Source organism: Solanum stenotomum, chromosome 7 (genome assembly GCF_019186545.1).
Source record: "Solanum stenotomum isolate F172 chromosome 7, ASM1918654v1, whole genome shotgun sequence".
NCBI lineage: Eukaryota > Viridiplantae > Streptophyta > Magnoliopsida > Solanales > Solanaceae > Solanum > Solanum stenotomum.
This window is the reverse complement of record NC_064288.1, coordinates 6,769,014-6,785,317: the sequence shown is the minus strand read 5'-3', so window position 1 is coordinate 6,785,317 and position 16,304 is coordinate 6,769,014. Positions and strand designations below refer to the sequence as shown.

The 16,304-nt window shown below is 30.9% G+C and overlaps 4 protein-coding genes across 5 annotated transcripts; 1 reads left to right on the top strand and 3 right to left on the bottom strand.

The window, feature by feature from the left end:
- Nucleotides 1-2,947: 2,947 nt before the first annotated feature.
- Nucleotides 2,948-4,305, bottom strand: LOC125870536 (non-specific lipid transfer protein GPI-anchored 26-like). The gene is made up of 3 exons (XM_049550995.1): nucleotides 3,993-4,305; nucleotides 3,270-3,314; nucleotides 2,948-3,149 (listed from the first exon to the last, which is right to left on the bottom strand). The coding sequence occupies exons 1-3, from the start codon at nucleotides 4,303-4,305 to the stop codon at nucleotides 3,028-3,030; spliced, it is 480 nt and encodes a 159-aa protein (XP_049406952.1). The 3' UTR covers nucleotides 2,948-3,027.
- Nucleotides 4,306-6,359: 2,054 nt separating this feature from the next.
- On the bottom strand, nucleotides 6,360-7,701 carry LOC125870534 (non-specific lipid transfer protein GPI-anchored 5-like). 2 transcript variants are annotated; one of them, XM_049550993.1, is made up of 3 exons: nucleotides 7,251-7,699; nucleotides 6,969-7,049; nucleotides 6,360-6,637 (listed from the first exon to the last, which is right to left on the bottom strand). In XM_049550993.1, the coding sequence occupies exons 1-3, from the start codon at nucleotides 7,573-7,575 to the stop codon at nucleotides 6,519-6,521; spliced, it is 525 nt and encodes a 174-aa protein (XP_049406950.1). In that variant the 5' UTR covers nucleotides 7,576-7,699; the 3' UTR covers nucleotides 6,360-6,518. The 2 variants fall into 2 exon arrangements, with proteins under 2 accessions (XP_049406950.1, XP_049406949.1); XM_049550992.1 differs by having other exon boundaries at nucleotides 6,380-6,640; nucleotides 7,251-7,701.
- Nucleotides 7,702-8,976: 1,275 nt separating this feature from the next.
- Nucleotides 8,977-10,348, bottom strand: LOC125870531 (non-specific lipid transfer protein GPI-anchored 5-like). Its single transcript, XM_049550987.1, has 3 exons — nucleotides 9,944-10,348; nucleotides 9,370-9,480; nucleotides 8,977-9,258 (listed from the first exon to the last, which is right to left on the bottom strand). Exons 1-3 carry the CDS (start codon nucleotides 10,263-10,265, stop codon nucleotides 9,134-9,136), a joined length of 558 nt encoding a protein of 185 aa, XP_049406944.1. The 5' UTR covers nucleotides 10,266-10,348; the 3' UTR covers nucleotides 8,977-9,133.
- A 2,794-nt stretch (nucleotides 10,349-13,142) lies between these two features.
- On the top strand, nucleotides 13,143-15,059 carry LOC125870526 (non-specific lipid transfer protein GPI-anchored 16-like). The gene is made up of 4 exons (XM_049550983.1): nucleotides 13,143-13,536; nucleotides 13,642-13,668; nucleotides 14,002-14,136; nucleotides 14,707-15,059. Exons 1-4 carry the CDS (start codon nucleotides 13,191-13,193, stop codon nucleotides 14,946-14,948), a joined length of 750 nt encoding a protein of 249 aa, XP_049406940.1. The 5' UTR covers nucleotides 13,143-13,190; the 3' UTR covers nucleotides 14,949-15,059.
- Nucleotides 15,060-16,304: the final 1,245 nt, after the last annotated feature.

The window sequence follows — 16,304 nt, the reverse complement described above, 5'->3', positions numbered from 1 at the left end:
TGCATTCAAGAGCTCCGATTTTGTCTTTTCGAACTGCACCATAAAATGGAAAAGAGTTTTAGATGCGATAAGTGCTTCTTACGCGTAACTGGTTACAAAGGTATAGTATCATCTTCAACTTCATCATCAACATTGCTTTTTCCGATGGCATCCACAATTCTTCTAAGCTCCGAAACTCTGAACATGTATCACTTTCACTCGGATAATCCAACAGGTTATTGACATCCATTTTATTGTGGTAACCGAAATCATTAATCATGACCTTAAGTTCATGAATGACGTTTTCACAAGTGTGTTTATTCAAATTCTCTGAGATTGCATCCCCAAACGAATTTTACAGTGTCGAAAATAATTTGCTATTGTCTCTTGCTGAACATGTGTTATCCGAGTAGGGATTGCAAATTGATAGCATCCAAAACATTAATCTTTGCTGGATTAATTTGTCCCACTTCACAACCTTCTAATATCCTATGATAAATCTGTTACGATAATACATCTTGAAAGCTCTTATTATTCCAACATCACAAGATTGAATTTTGGATGTCATGTTGGGTGGCAAGAAAAACAATTCAACATTTTGTAGTCCTTTAATATTTCTATTATGGGCTGGACAATTATCTACCATAAGCAAAACTCGTCTACCATGCATTATGTGGTCAAACCAACGAATATATTCATCAAAAAGCACACTTGTCATCCCTGCACTTTTGTTTGCACGATAGTGACAATTCAATAAATATGATACATAAATTAGTAAGATACAATGATTTTGATGTATTCGTTGTACTTTATGTATAATATTTTTTTATATGAAATCAATAAATATGATACATAAATTAGTAAGATATCTCTATAAAATAATAAAATTGCATGATCCCACTATATTAATTTATAGAGGTTTTACTGTATATAGATTTGACTGTTCATGAAAATTTGGGAACTTTATAAGAAAATCACTCTCGTTTATGCTGTAAAAAGTTTATTTGAAAAAACAAAAAATATTTTCATTAAAACTGCATAAAGATCCTTAATAGAAAGATAAATAAATAAAATTATCCAAAGATTGAGAAGTTATTTTTTGTTATCTGAAGTATAGTTTTTTATTTTCTGCAATACTATTTTAATTTAATCATCTAATATTCTTGGCATGTACACAATTTCCATTTAAAGAAACACGCAACCAACTTATGAATTCTCATTATTTTGTTTTTCAACTTTACGTGGAAACAATTGTTAATTACTTTCGCATGGTCAAATGATCGGATCTCTAAAATGATAAATAATGCTATAATTTGATCCGTTTTATGCACACACACGTTATATTCACATTAGAACACTGATGAAGTCAAAATATTTGCTAAAAAGATTTAAAATATGAAAACGTTCAAATTTCAATATCTATCATACATATATAAAAGAAATAACTTTAATAATAAATCTTTGTTAAATTGTTTGCTTAAGAGTTAAGGTATAGTAGTATTACTTTTTATAACTAGACTAGATATAGCTAAAAATACACGAGACCTTCTGCCTAGCTAATGAGAAAGGTAAAATAGAATACTTTCCCGTCCACTTTTAATTGTCATAGTTTTCTTTTTAGAATCAAACTATAAGAATTTTGACTAACATTTTACGATGTGTTTTTTCATCATATTGATATAGAAAAAGTTGCAATTTATAGTACTATTCTTATAGTTTTTGAATATCTATTTTTTTTTTTATTTAAAACATCAAATTAATGTAATCTAATTTAACTTTAAAAAGTTATCAAATTGACTTTCGAAAAACGTAATATGATTAAAAGTGGGCGGAGATATTAGTAAACATAAAAATATAAAATAAAACAAAAAATGGAATGTTGATTGAACTTTTGAACTTTTTATTTTCCTTGTTAGAGTGGTATTTTACTATTTTATGACTGAAAGTATGGTGAGTTTCACAAGTTAAGAATTACGCCAACCACCTCTTTTTCTATAGCAATAAGCTTGACATTTTCGTTTGGTAATAAAATTTGAAATAAAAATTTGTTTATAAATGTGAGTAAAATTTAAATTATGCTTTGACATTTTAAAATGTATAATTTTTGTTTGCAAAATTCATGTTATAATTTCATTTTCAATGGCATCGGCCTATCTTTTATTATTGGATAATTTGTGACTTACAAATTATCCTATGCAAATCACGAAGAAGGTGCTTCGGTCTATTCTTATTTTTTTTAATCATATTAATCTTTTGGATTTTGAATTTAGTTTAGGTGCTATTGTTGTCTTTGCTTTTACTTCTTAGCTTGTTTGATTTATAGTCTTCATTTTGATAATCTCAAAAATCTATTCAATTTTTAGAATAACTTATCTTGAGTTTTTTAATTAAGATTTTCTTCATACTCAGGGCTCGAACCTGAGACCTTTGGTTAAAATTGAAGCAGTCCCATCATTACACCACAATCTATGTTGGTAGTTCTTTAGTTATTCATCACCAGTTAATTCAATTACCAACGTGATATCCAAGTAAATCACAACTCTTTAATATTTTGCAAAAAAAAAAACAAAAAAAACCATATCATTGTATAAAGTTTTATTATAGTCCTTGAAAAATGACTAAATTCTTAGATAATGCATATGATTTTTTTCGAGGAAATTACATATTTATAAAACTTGATTACATATACAATTTTCCTTCTTTGTTTAGAGTATATATAATTGATTTGGTAGTGTTATCTTGAAATATAGTCAATCTAATATGTATTTGAAAGTATATTATTGTCATACCTTTAAATTAATAAATAGATAATAATTAAATCGATGAAAAACTGACTTAATTGATTTGATTTTTCTAGAAAAATATATTCGAACTGAATCATGAACCCGACTCTATGTTTGAAAGATACAAAGAATCAAACCATAGAGCATGCGTGTAATATACTTGTACCGTTTGTACATTGATTCAATAGGTTCAGGGTTTGAGTCACATTGAAAGGTAAGTGAGAACATTATTGATCTTTTTGACTTTTCACACACGCTTTTGAGTTTAGATGGTGTTGAACAGTGAGAAAGAGGCTATAACAAGGGTAAATAAAAGAGAGTAATATGGGAGCTTCAATGAATATCCTCTTGATGAATCCTCACTTTGTGAAGTTCTTGATCCCTCTCCTGCATATATGTCAACTCCTCAAGTTTATAATTTCTCATGACCATTATAAATTAGTGCATAAAAGAAGATGAACAATGTGGAGTACTTATTACAAGATCAAGATTTGTTAGTATTTGTACCTGAAGGAGTGGATGAAGAGAGTGGAGAACCAGCTGGGGAAGTAGCTGAAATGTTTATATTTACATTAAAACATGTTACACAATGATTATTCACCATCATTAGAAATGAAAACGAACATTATAAATGACGATAATATCTCAGATGGTCACTCAACTGTGTACTCTTCTCTCAGAAAGTCGCTCAACTTTGAATTTTAACTCAAAAGTCACTCAATTATGTACTCTTTTCTTAGAAAGTCACTCAACTTTGAATTTTAACTCAAAAGTCACTGAATGTTTTACTTACAAAGTCACCTAAATAGATTGTGTGACTTTGTAAGTAAAACATTCATAGTTGAATGACTTTTGAGTTAAAATTTAAAGTTGAGTGACTTTCTAAGAAAATAGTACATAATTGAGTGAATTTTGAGTTAAAGTTCAAAGTTGAGTGACTTTCTGAGAGAAGAGTGCATATCGATCAGAGGTGTATTTAAGTTTAGTTAGTCAAATAGAGGGGTGTTTTTAATTAAGACTATCAATAATTCGCAAATGAAACTAATAATTTGCATCAAGTTCAGAGATATTTTCAATACCTTCTCTATTAATATGTGGTTGTTATAGTTTACACTCTCATGTTCCACAAAAGACATCTAAAATCACTTGGATTATAGAAAAGACAAGTACATAGGGTACTATAACATCCATATACAAAATGGAAGAAATAATTGATAAACTTAGGTGTACCTTGACATAGTGTAAGAGAGGGAGTGATATGAACATTACAAGCTTTAGGAAGAGCCATAGCCAGTGTTTGATTGACATTAACACCACTAAAAACATGACACACGCATCGCGGTCGCGTCTTCACTATAGTAGCAAGCTGTGTGCAGCAACCTGACGATGGAGTTGTAGTAGCATTTCCTTGTATGTATTGTAAGCAAGGTGCTAAACCAACGATAACTTGTTGGCAATCTTCTGATTGAGAACTCACATGTAGTAATAAGGAAAGAAGAAGTAGTGCTAGTGCTGAAAATATTGTACTTGTTGATATTTGCATTTTTGTTATATGGTTTTGGAATGGATGAGTTACGAGAGAAGCAATATTTATATATATATAGAGGGAAAATTACTTGGGGAATTAAATTAAGGCTTTGTTGTGAATGTGGGTTAACTACTTTTCCTACTTGATAGTAATTACGTAGTAGACAAGTGTATTAGTATTAATTAATTTTATCATCTAATTTGGGAGATTTTTATATGAAGTGAAGATAAGCATTCGAGCGGTTTTTGGTATGTTGTAAGTGTTGGGTTATGAAAGGTGAGTAGGGCGTTATGCGGAAGCTTACAATTGTAAATAATATGGTTGATAAATTAGATGACACATAAAACTATATTAAAAGACATAATATTATTATTTGATATGCATTGGCCTACATAATTAAAAACTAATAAATTGTAGAGAGAAAATCTCGCCATAAACAAAACTCTTTAATGACTATATTGTGGATTCTATTGTGTTATGCTATGAGAATAGAGATCTTCTATTTATAGATCTCCAAATTTTTCCTCTAAGGAAAGAATAAACTAAATATGGAAGAAAATTATACTTTCCTTTCAGAAAAAGTTTAAGCATTTATGGTAATACTTTAACTTTTCTTTAAAAATAAAAAATAAACTTCAAATAAGGAAAGAAAATCCGGGCAAAACCCTAACAATAAGGTGTTGTGATGGTCAAGGACCTCTCTTTTGTTTCCACGTCTCATGGATGACTTCTAAGTTGTTTAATTAATATCTACTCTTTTTTCGGAAGGAGAGCCTTGATGTAACTGATAAAGTTATCTTCATGAGGTCACAAGTTCAAACTCTAAAAATAAGCTTTTGCGGAAATACACAACAAATTACATACAATAAATTTTTGTGGTCCGGCGTTTCTTAGGACACACAGCACATAGCTTACTGCTCAGGGCTTCCAATTGCTCTTTTTGTCCCTTAGAATAATGAAAGGACTAATAAGAACGTCTTGACAAGAGGAGTGCTCGAATAGTCGAATGGTAAATATTCTTCACCTTTAAGGTTTTGAATTCGATCTGAGACATCAAAGTAGCAAAATGGTGAAAGTGACTAGAAAGGGATAAAAAGAAATATGAATGCCTTTCAAGAAATCTTATAGTACTATGCAAAAATGGTGCAAATTAAATAACCCAACGTTTCTCTTGGACCATATATATACCCCTCATTTTAATAAAGCGGATTAGACACAGAATTTGAAAAATAACATAGTAAGACTTTTAAAATTTTATGATCTTAAATATATCATAATATTTGTTTAATTTTGAAATTTGTAATATGAAATACACCATAACATATGTGTGACTATAGGAACTTGTCATTGAGTTTAAAATAAAAGGTTTAACTTAAACTTTAGGTTAAGTTTAGAAAAATGCAACCCTCATAAAAACGGAGCAATACAGAGATTAATATATATTTCTTTGGAAATGAATGAAGTATGTGTATATAGGATGATTAAATTGGGAACAAACAACATGGTTGTGGTGCGATATTTTTTATGTGATCCCTCTACCCTTGATCAAAAGTTTTGAGTTCAAACCTTGAATATGAAAAAATATCATGTTGGAAGCGTTGCCCCAATAAAAGGTTCAGCATTGAGAATGTGGATTAGATCAAAGGGGAAGTGTTAGGCAAATTTGCTCTTTTTCTTTTTCCTATGTCTCTTTTGTTGTTTTCTTAACTAGAAGCCAGGAGGTTTCATTGTGTTAAACTTGAACGTTCAACTTTTTTTGAATAAATACAAGTCTTGGATAGAGAGAACTCTTTATGAATAGATCTAATTCATTTTTATCAACTGCCATCCTTCATATTCTCTCTGCTTTAGACTCTTGTCAATTTTCTTATTGGTATCTTACCAGGCTCAACACAATTCTTGATTTACCCGTTGTTAAGCCCTTATAGTATATTGTCCACGCTCATATGTCTAGTCGAGTCCCACATTGATGTGGGAGGTGGAATTTCACTTCTTTATATTAGTATGGTCTTGAGTAATTATTACTGCATGAGCTATCTTTTGTGGTTAAGTTAAAATGTGCTAGAATTGGCTATCCAAGACTCCAATGAATAACTTAATAGTAAGTGTTGACACAATACAGGACATGCACTCATAGCTGGTACTACAATTTTGGGGACAAAATAAATAATAAAATCATCATTCATGGAAAAGAACAACTTAAAATGTTCAAAACTCCTAAAAAACACTTAAATCTGAAAGAATGTTGATGCAAAAGCAGTGAATGCAACAGTGAAGATCCAAGTAGCTGTGAGTTCCACAATGCTTCCATCAGATGTGCCACCACCACTGGCCTTTGACCCTGTTCCTACTTTTTTCCATAGATTAATTAAAATAGTCAGTGCTTTCAAAATGTGGAAAAGACGTTAATCTAGCGTTTGACCATAGATTTTGAAAGTAATTTTTAAAAATTGTCTTCAAATAACTATTTGACCACGAAATTTGATCAGATTTTGAAATGTGATCTTGAAATATTTTTAGTTCAGACTAGGTTTTGGGACTTGTGCTCACAAGACTTTAATTTTATTTTTAAGTAAGATGCATCTCCTTTATATATATTACAAAAATCACAACTTCAAAAACTCAAAATTTCAAGTTTCAACTTCAAAATCTATGATCAAACGGTAACCATGGTATACCTGAAGGAATGTCTGGTGATCCTTTAGAAGAGTCCGCTGGAGGACTATCAGCAGGCGAAGCTGCTGGTCCATTTGCACCACCTGTCAAGTAGGAAAGTAGCGATGTGAGATTTAGGTGGAGTTAACTTGTACACACCGACAATATAAGTAGTTTTTACATAATTTAATTAGTTGCATACTTATTAGGTGACTAGTTACAGTACTTATTATGGGTCGTTGTAGTTATCTTTTAAACGGTGTGATAGTGTAAAAATATTCTTTTGTAAGCATATATATCCATACCGTTGCAGCGGCTAACAGGAGGAGTTTGCACATTGCATGCACTAGGAAGTGCAATAGCCTGAGTTTGGTTAATAGAAACACCAAAAGAGGAGCCACCACCATTTAGCACAGAGCAAAGGCATCGCGGCTGTGATGCAACAACCCTTGATAGCTGTAAGCAACAAGATGTCGAGGGAGTTGTTGTGTTTCCAGTAACATAATTTAGACATGGGGACAAGCTCACCAATGCAGTAGTGCAGCCTGATTGTGCTCTGACTCCATCCCATTGCATGAACACGAGCACCAAAGTCAGAGTTAGACCGATCTCAATTCTTTTTGAAGCCATCTAATGAATGCTAGCTAGAAAGTTGATCAAGGGTATGGAACTAAAGCATTAGTCTAGTTTGAATTTATAATGGAACTAGGGAAGAAGAGAAAACTTTACATTGTTGATATTTTGGTTGACCAACTTTAACAAATTGAGGTACTATAACTTTGCATAGTCGATATAAATAACTGGTTGAAGAAAGTTTGGTTGTGTTCAAATGATGCTGGGAGTAGTATAAAATATGGAACAGGTAGTCTTGGTTGCAACAAGAAAAGAGATGTGTCAATCAGAAACATAGATATTTAATTTTGTAGTTGGTAGTGCTTAGGTAATAGGTGGTCTAATTGATACAGAAAGATTGCAGATTATTAATATATGATAAAAAATTTACTCGCATTCAATGTTTATATCAAGTCAATAGATGAATGACATGTGTTTACATATAACCTTTTATAGCTTTTTCACTTAAAAGTTCATGAACACCAGTTTCCTTTCTAATTATTTCCTGATTGTGGTTGACTATTAGAATTTGTTTCATCTAATATTCTTATAATCAAGAGCACTCATTCATAAACTGGCTACTGGTACAAATTATATAACATAAAGAAATGTAAACAACGTTTATTGGAAAAAGCAACCCCAAAGATTTGGGACTAAAAGCAGTTAGCGGTGACCATTGGATAAGTTTCTTCAGCTTAAGTTGGGTTAAAAACACCGATTGTGGCGAAGGGGTATAATCGGAAAGAGGGGCTAGATTATCATGATACCTTCTCACCGGTAGTCAAAATGGTTACTGTTAGAAACATCAGCAGAAACTAATTGAAAAGTTGTTGTTGTTGTTGCAGACTTGGATCACTGGTTTGTTGAAGAAGTTAGTCTTTTCTATTCCTACTCCAGGATCACTGTTTATTTTTTACTATAAAGCAGCTATACATATTGCCTCTAATCCCATATTTAATTTCAGAACTAAACATATCGAGATTGATTGTCAGCTTAGTTATACAAGGTCTGTATTTTAGAAACTTTGGTCTTTAATAGAAACTTAAATAACCTTAAATTAGAGGATACATAGAGGACCACCTTGGTAAATTAAAATGGACCAGATCAATCAGGAGTTTATTACTTGAAAATAAAAAAGCACAAAGAAAGCATTGAACCATGTTTGTTCAGGTGAATCTTAATAGTAGTTCAGTTGATTATCTAAATTTTCACGTTGTTAGTGAGAGTTTAATTCCCCTATCCCATTACCCCTTTCCCTACCCCCAATTTTTCTTAAAAAGAACAGTCTTGTTTAGACAACAGTAGTTGCTCGAATAATAAACATGTTTCACCTCCAATTGTGGCTGTTCGAGTTACCTAAGGAACAAAAAGGGTGAAAACACCTAGGGAGGAGTAAAAGAAAAACATAGTCCTCTTACTATTGATCAAAGAGATGATTACTATTTAAAAACAAATTACAATCAATCACACTCGACCCCAAAAGGGGTGGCATAAATTAATTCACAATAACAGTGTTTCAATAGCAAAAAAAATGAGTCTCCTTGAGCTAGAAAGAGACATAAAACTCTAAAGCAATCTAAGCCAAAACACTTGATACAATGAAGAGTATGAATCCCATTAAACTGAAAGAAATTTTGATGTTGCTGCTTCCTGCATTTGATGATCCATTTCTTGAAGTATCAGTCTTGGACCCTGTTGAACCTGCAAATATATTAGCATCATACTTTTAAGATATTACTTATATATAACATCAGATAAATAGATAAAAATGAATTCTTTTTCTGTTTTTGTCCTTTTTTTCGCGGGAATTACCTGATCCTGATGGAGTTGCTGGGATTTCTGGTGTTTCATCAGATGAACCAGTTGGGGCAGGGGAACCTGATGGTGAACTTGCTGGAACTGAAGCACTTGGTCCATTTGCTGCTGCTTTTTGTAAATGCAAAAAAAATATATAGTGGGTTAGTAGATGAGTTTAACTTCTAAAACACTATCAAGTCCAAATAATAGTAACAAGCCTGATTCTTTTCTCAGGAACTTTGTCTGCTCTGATACTAAGTTGAAGTGTGTGACCATCTCATCTAAAAGTTTAATTGTATTCTCAAGACCAACTACATGTTAAGTAACAATCATGTAATTTAGTATAGAAATTGTGGTGCACGTGAACTCATGGTCTTTCCATCAAACTAGATATTTTATATATATGCTTTTTAGAATTGAGCTAATATTATCTGTTGGCTCCCATGCGCCAAAAGAATTGAATGATGCATCCATTCCAACTAAATGCATTTTTCTTTTCATTCTTTAGAGGTTCAATCATATTCTAGAAATCCTATATCCGCATCTGGTGCTGACAAGTAGCATATAAGATTAAAGATTGGGATTTTACCATTGCACTGGCTAAGTGGAGGAGTTTGTACATTACAAGCAGCAGGTAAGGCTAGAGCAAGGGTTTGATTTATAGCAATTCCAAGACCAGAACCACCACCATTAACCAAAGAGCAAAGGCATTGAGGATTGGACTGGACAACACTAGACAGGGCTGTACAGCAAGTTGAAGATGGAGTGGATGAATTTCCAGTAACATAATTCATACATGGTGCTAATCCAACTAATGTAGTCATACAATTTGATTGAGCTTCACCCTCAATCCAAAACAGGGCAATTATAACTATGATTAGAGCTATAATATTCATGCCTTTGGATGCCATTTTCTTCAAGTTTAGAGAAGTTTGAGTTGGTTGAGAATAATTTACAAGTTTGAGTTGGTTGAGAATTTACAAGTTTGAGTGCTGAAGGAGAAAACAGGTGGTGATTTAAATAAATGAAGTTTATGCACTAAACAACAAGAAATGATAGGTAGTTTTGTTGGCCAACTCAAACTAATAAGGAAAAAAAAATGTCTAATTTCATAACTTAACACTTTTTTATTAATAGAAAATAAAGAAAATTAGACTTGGTTTGTAACATTGACAAGTGTAACTTAAGTAGGCTATTGGGTTATATGGTCTGGATTACTACTCTCAACATAATGCCTAAATCTTATGTTTGTTTGTTTTTAATTCTTTTATTGTAGCTAAAAAAATTTAAAAACATGAAAAAGTAACAGCAATACCTTAGAGCCTGTTTGACATTGCTGCTAAAAATTGCTTATTTTCAGAAGCACTTTTTTAAAATATCTTTTCAAATAAGTGCTTTTGAAAAAAACAAATTGTGTTTAACTAATTTATTTGAAAAGTGTTTTTCATAAGCAAATTGTGTTTGACTAATCTTTATTTAAAAAGTGCTTTTAAGAGTCAAATTACGATCAAGAGCAAGTATTAATGTACATTTAATATTAAGATTATTTTATAGAGAGAAACTAGTTTAAACATATCACAAAAAAATAAATTAAATTATTATTTTTATTAAATTAAAATGTTCATATTCAAATTTTTAATAAATATTATACATTTTTTTGAAGGGTTGAAATCTTTAATTGTTATTTTTTTTTCCTAATCTTACGAAAATATAGTTGTTACCTTCTTCTTGTTATAATACATAAAATAATAATACGTAAAAGTAAAATAAAATATAAATTTATTCTATAAAAATAAAAAATAAAATTATTAAATGGAACATAACCAAACACATGAGATATGTTAATTAATTAATAAGAAATATATATATATATATATGGAAGGGACATTCTAGTCTTGAAATAAATAACTTTCTACTTTTGCTTCTGCTATTTTTAAGAAACAATTTTTTTTAGCTTCTTCCTAATAGCAGAAAAATTGTTTCTGCTTCTATTTAAATGCACTTTTACAGGTTTGTCAAACACCTATTTTTTCAAAAAAAAAAAAAAAAATTTCCTCAAAATAAGTGTTTCTGGGCTCCCAACAACAATGCCAAACATTCTCTTAGTCAGCAATCAAAGTGTTGTGCAGTGGATGCTGCTGCTTCTTCCTTAATTAGAGTTCTCAAGTTAGACCTTTGGATATGGAAAAACCCTTAGTATAGAGCGTTTTCCTATGAATGAGGCCCTATGCAACAAAAACTTAGGGAATTTATTAAAACATCTCATTTTAATATTATATAAAAGTATTTTTTTTAAAAAAAAACTAGAGGTGTTCTACGTTTTCTATTGACAGATAAATCTAAAACAAGCAAAATAAGGGAAACCCTTTTTGGTCCTACAAAATCATAAGAGCTATGTGAATCTATGTTGCTTGGATTTTTTTATAAATGTCGATAAATGAGTGTTTGGTCGCAATACACGAATTTTCGAGGGTCCGACGCCTTGTCCCAACCAATTCCCCATTGGACTGATTATAACATGACCCTTATAATCTTGATAGATCTTTTGCGGTAACCCGTTTGGTAGGCAGTATTAGATAGAATAATCCATGGATTAAAATTTAGTCCATCTAATACATTGTTTGGTTACTTCATTTAGTTTAATTCATGGATTGTTTATCCACCATATGTGGTCTTATCTTATTCCTAGAAAATGGAGGGATAACTAATCCAAGGTTTGTTAAACCTTGGATAAGACCCCTAAATGACTAAACTAACCCCTTATTCCTTTTTCTAAATTTCTTTTGTAATTTAATTTCCTTTTTATTTATATTGGAATAGTTATAAATGTTCTTTTTTAATTCTCCAAATCCTTTTAGTGTAATTTAATGAGTTCACTAATATTTTTTTCTCCATTTTTTCTTGAATTTTTTTTTATTCAAGATAGTTTGTCGATTACCCACTTGAACTATTTGTATTTGTTTTAAAAAAAAAAAATAAGCTTTTGGTATTGAACTAGTTAAGTAGTCTTAAATCTACGTTAAGTTTAAGATATACTTGACCAACAAAAAAATTAGAAATACACCGTGCCATCAATGATCTTCTTAGTGATACATCACACCTTAAAATTAATAGCAATTATTTATATATATATATATATATATATATATATATTTGATTTAACTAATTAAATGGAATAGAAATTCCTACAAAAAAAAATTGTCCGATCCGACGGTTATCTACCTTGACCCCAATTACATGAAATAAACACTCATAATAACACAAGGGTATAATAGGAAATAAATTTTTTGTAGAGTTTTAAATCAAACACAAAATTAAGTGAAAAGTAGTGAACCAAACACTTGACAAAAAATAATCCATGCACTACTGATCCTTGCATTACTAATTCCTGCGTTACTAATCCCTGCATTACTAATCCCTGCATTATCAATGTTGGTACCAAACGACCCCTAAATGTATTGCATTTATTAAGAATTCACCACAAAAACAAAATTATTTTGAACTGCGTGCACATTAAAGATGTGAACCAAATAAAAGTCCAATATGAGGTTCTAGATTGGAATATTGAAATTTGAAGATACTATAAGCAGTATAACTGTCCTACCTAACTTGGACTCCAAATCTTTTTATTAACATCAAAAAATGGTAAAGCCAACTTTAGACTATGAGTCAAAGCAGTTTAACTCCATGCCACTAATTTCAAATCTACCTTTTACTCCTCCAACTGAAATTTTCCAAACAATGTAAATATAAACTATAAAATCATTACCAATTATTCATTCACATCCACATTTGAAAAATTAACCTTATTCAAATCATAAAAAGTGATCAAACTGATGGAAAATTTGAAAGTTTCTATATCAGTACATGACATTATTTTGCTAACTCTTGTACTAAGTTTTTCAACTTTCAAAGTTGTAAATTGTCAAATAAACACAGCATGTACAAGTTCAATAATTAGTACTTTAAGACCTTGTTTAAATTACATTACTGGAAGCAGTGGCAATGGCTCTTCACCAACTGAAGATTGCTGCAATTCACTTAAGTCATCAATGAGTGATAACATTGATTGTGTATGTCTTATTGTTACTGGGAATGTTCCTGTCTCGATACCGTTTATTCGTACTCTGGCACTTTCACTTCCTCAAGCCTGTAATAGTGGTGTGCCTGTACAGTGCAGTGGTAAGTACTTATTCATGGATTCGTGCTTTCTGGTATATATATATTATGTTTTAATTATGAACAAATTTTCTCAAAGTCAGTTTTTTCATTTGTTTACTTTTGCAGCTTCAGGAGTTCCTCTTCCATCTCCAGGTATATTAAAGCTTTCAATGCATGCAATTGAACCTATTAGCATCAACTACGTCTCAATCTCAAATTATTATTTCTTCTGTTCCAACTTATGTGACATTCTTTTCTTTTTAGTCCGTCTTAAAATGACTGTCAGGCCTTTCTATAGTTAGAAACTACTTAACTTTAAAATTCTATTTTTACCCTTAATGAAATGATTTATAGCCACAAGACGAATTAACCCAAATGAGGGTAACCAAAATAATGTTGCAAATTCTCTCTTTACTTCATCGAAATAAGTTTTTTTTTTCTCTTTCAATTAACAAGAGTAAGTTGCTATTTAATTTAACATGACAGGTCCAGCTTTGTTCGCACCACCACCTGCTCCTGTTGCTCCTCCTCCTCACCATCACCATCACGTTCCTGCTCATCCTCCTCGCCACCAACGTGCTGCTGCTTTTCCTCCTTCTCTTGCTCCTCATGGTTCACGAGGTAATTCTGACCACTATATTCATATTAGGGAAAAAAGGTCTGATATACTCTCTGTTTTTCCATTTTGGTAATGATGAGGATATATATGAGTCACTTTTGTAACGAAAGATATATCAATTCTAAATGACAAAATTGAGGAGTATATATATCAGACTCTTTTCTCTTCATATTAAAATGATGAAATTCATGCAGACCTAACAAAAAAAAAAGTTCTACACAATTGAACATAAATAGATTAGACGAATATACTAATTACTCCCTCTGTTCATCTTTACTTGTCTACTATACTATTTTGATTTTGTGATGTCTAATAGTACTTGTCCAGTTTATAAAATCAATAAATAATCTACCATTTTGTGTCTATTTTATCCTTGCTATTAAATACTGTTCATTTTTCAATCTTTTATCATTTACTGCTTCTTGATTCTTATGTCAAAGTCAATAGTGAATCATTCTTGTTGGACAGAAGGAATAATTAGAATACAAGTTTAGTCATGCTAATATGTTTTAAGTACTTTTACATTGTTTTCATTTGTTACTGAATTGGCACAACTTAATTGTTTACTTCAGTTGGTAAAGCATCAGCAGAACCAACACCAGAAGTTGATCCACCATCCGTAGAAGATGATGAACCAACTATTGAAAAACCGACGACGACGACGGCGGCATCTCCACCAAAACCTTCATTACTACCAAAGACGACGCTTCAAAAACCCAACAACACTTCAGCATCTTCCTATATTTCTTCGTTCTCGTCCCTTTTTATGCTAATGCTTGTTGCACTTATAACTTTATTTGTTGAGAAATCATGAATATAGTTTTAATTAAACCTTGGAGCCTTTAGGGTCCTTTTGCACTATTGTAATTTTTGTATTACAAAGGTTATGCACTAAAAATATGTAAGCTGCAGCCATCAAAGGAAATTTGTGATGTTTAGTCTTTTGATTTACATTTCTTGTTCTGATTCATCATATTTTTTTATTACACAAGTTCTATGATTAGTGAGATTTTGATTATTGTAAATATTTTCCTAGAGACTATAAGTGTTTATTTTTGGTAATATAAAGGATCAAAACTGTTAAGGACATACTTAAGGAACTATTTTGAATTTACCCTCAAATATAATAAGACCATTTTTGTTAACTTTTGACAAATTTAAATGATCTAAATTGTTAAGTACATACTTAAAATACTATTTGAACCTACCTTCAATATAAAACACCAAAACTTACATCAGGGACAATTTTATTTAAGATAGTTACATTCTAGTGCAACATATAAAATTATTCTATATAATTTAGATAAGGTTTGTAATGCTGATAAGGTTTGTAATGCTTACCTGAATCATCCTAAAGAAGGATCTTTAAGGGCCTTAGAGGGCTGCCATGAGGCCAGAACCCCCTTTCCACCTCCAAAAATCCAAATTCAGAGCGAAATGATAGATCTTGATGAGATGAATTGAACACAACAAGAATCTTTTCAAAATTTCATCCATAACTGCTGAAAATCATAATAACACACGTAATCACTATAGCGAAATCCCAAAAGGGAAGTGTCAACAATTTTCAAAATATTTTCCAATAAAATATTGTTGTGATTCATGATGTCTCGGTTGTTAGGGATGATAGCCTATCACTAGATCTACCTCTCCACAAATATTCAGGAGATTCTATCTTGTCATTTGAGAGAAATCAATTGTCAATGCTTAACGAAATTTCAATTTGCTTAATAGTGTATAGAATTATATATTATTGTATATGAGCATATACCTTTTACAATTTTGTATAATATTGTATATTGAATATATAATATTGTATTTCTTACCAACCCAATTGGACTGACCCACATCCGAAATATAAATACACAAAAAGAAAAGAAAGCTGTAAAATCATTTCACACCATATAATAGTCAAAAGCTTCCAACAGCCAAAGGACTATTATAGCTAATTAAGAAGAATCTACTAATTATTATAATAGGAATAATAGCCAAATATATGTTCAGTTTAAAAGAAAAGTAAGGTTAGAAAATAATCAATCAATGCTTTTTAAGGAAGGAAATATCAAAGCTTTGGCAATGGACAATTTCATGTAATGAAGGCCATAATTGCTAATTAAATGTAGGAATATTTCACGGATATAAACTTTATTTTTGAGATATTAAAGAATAT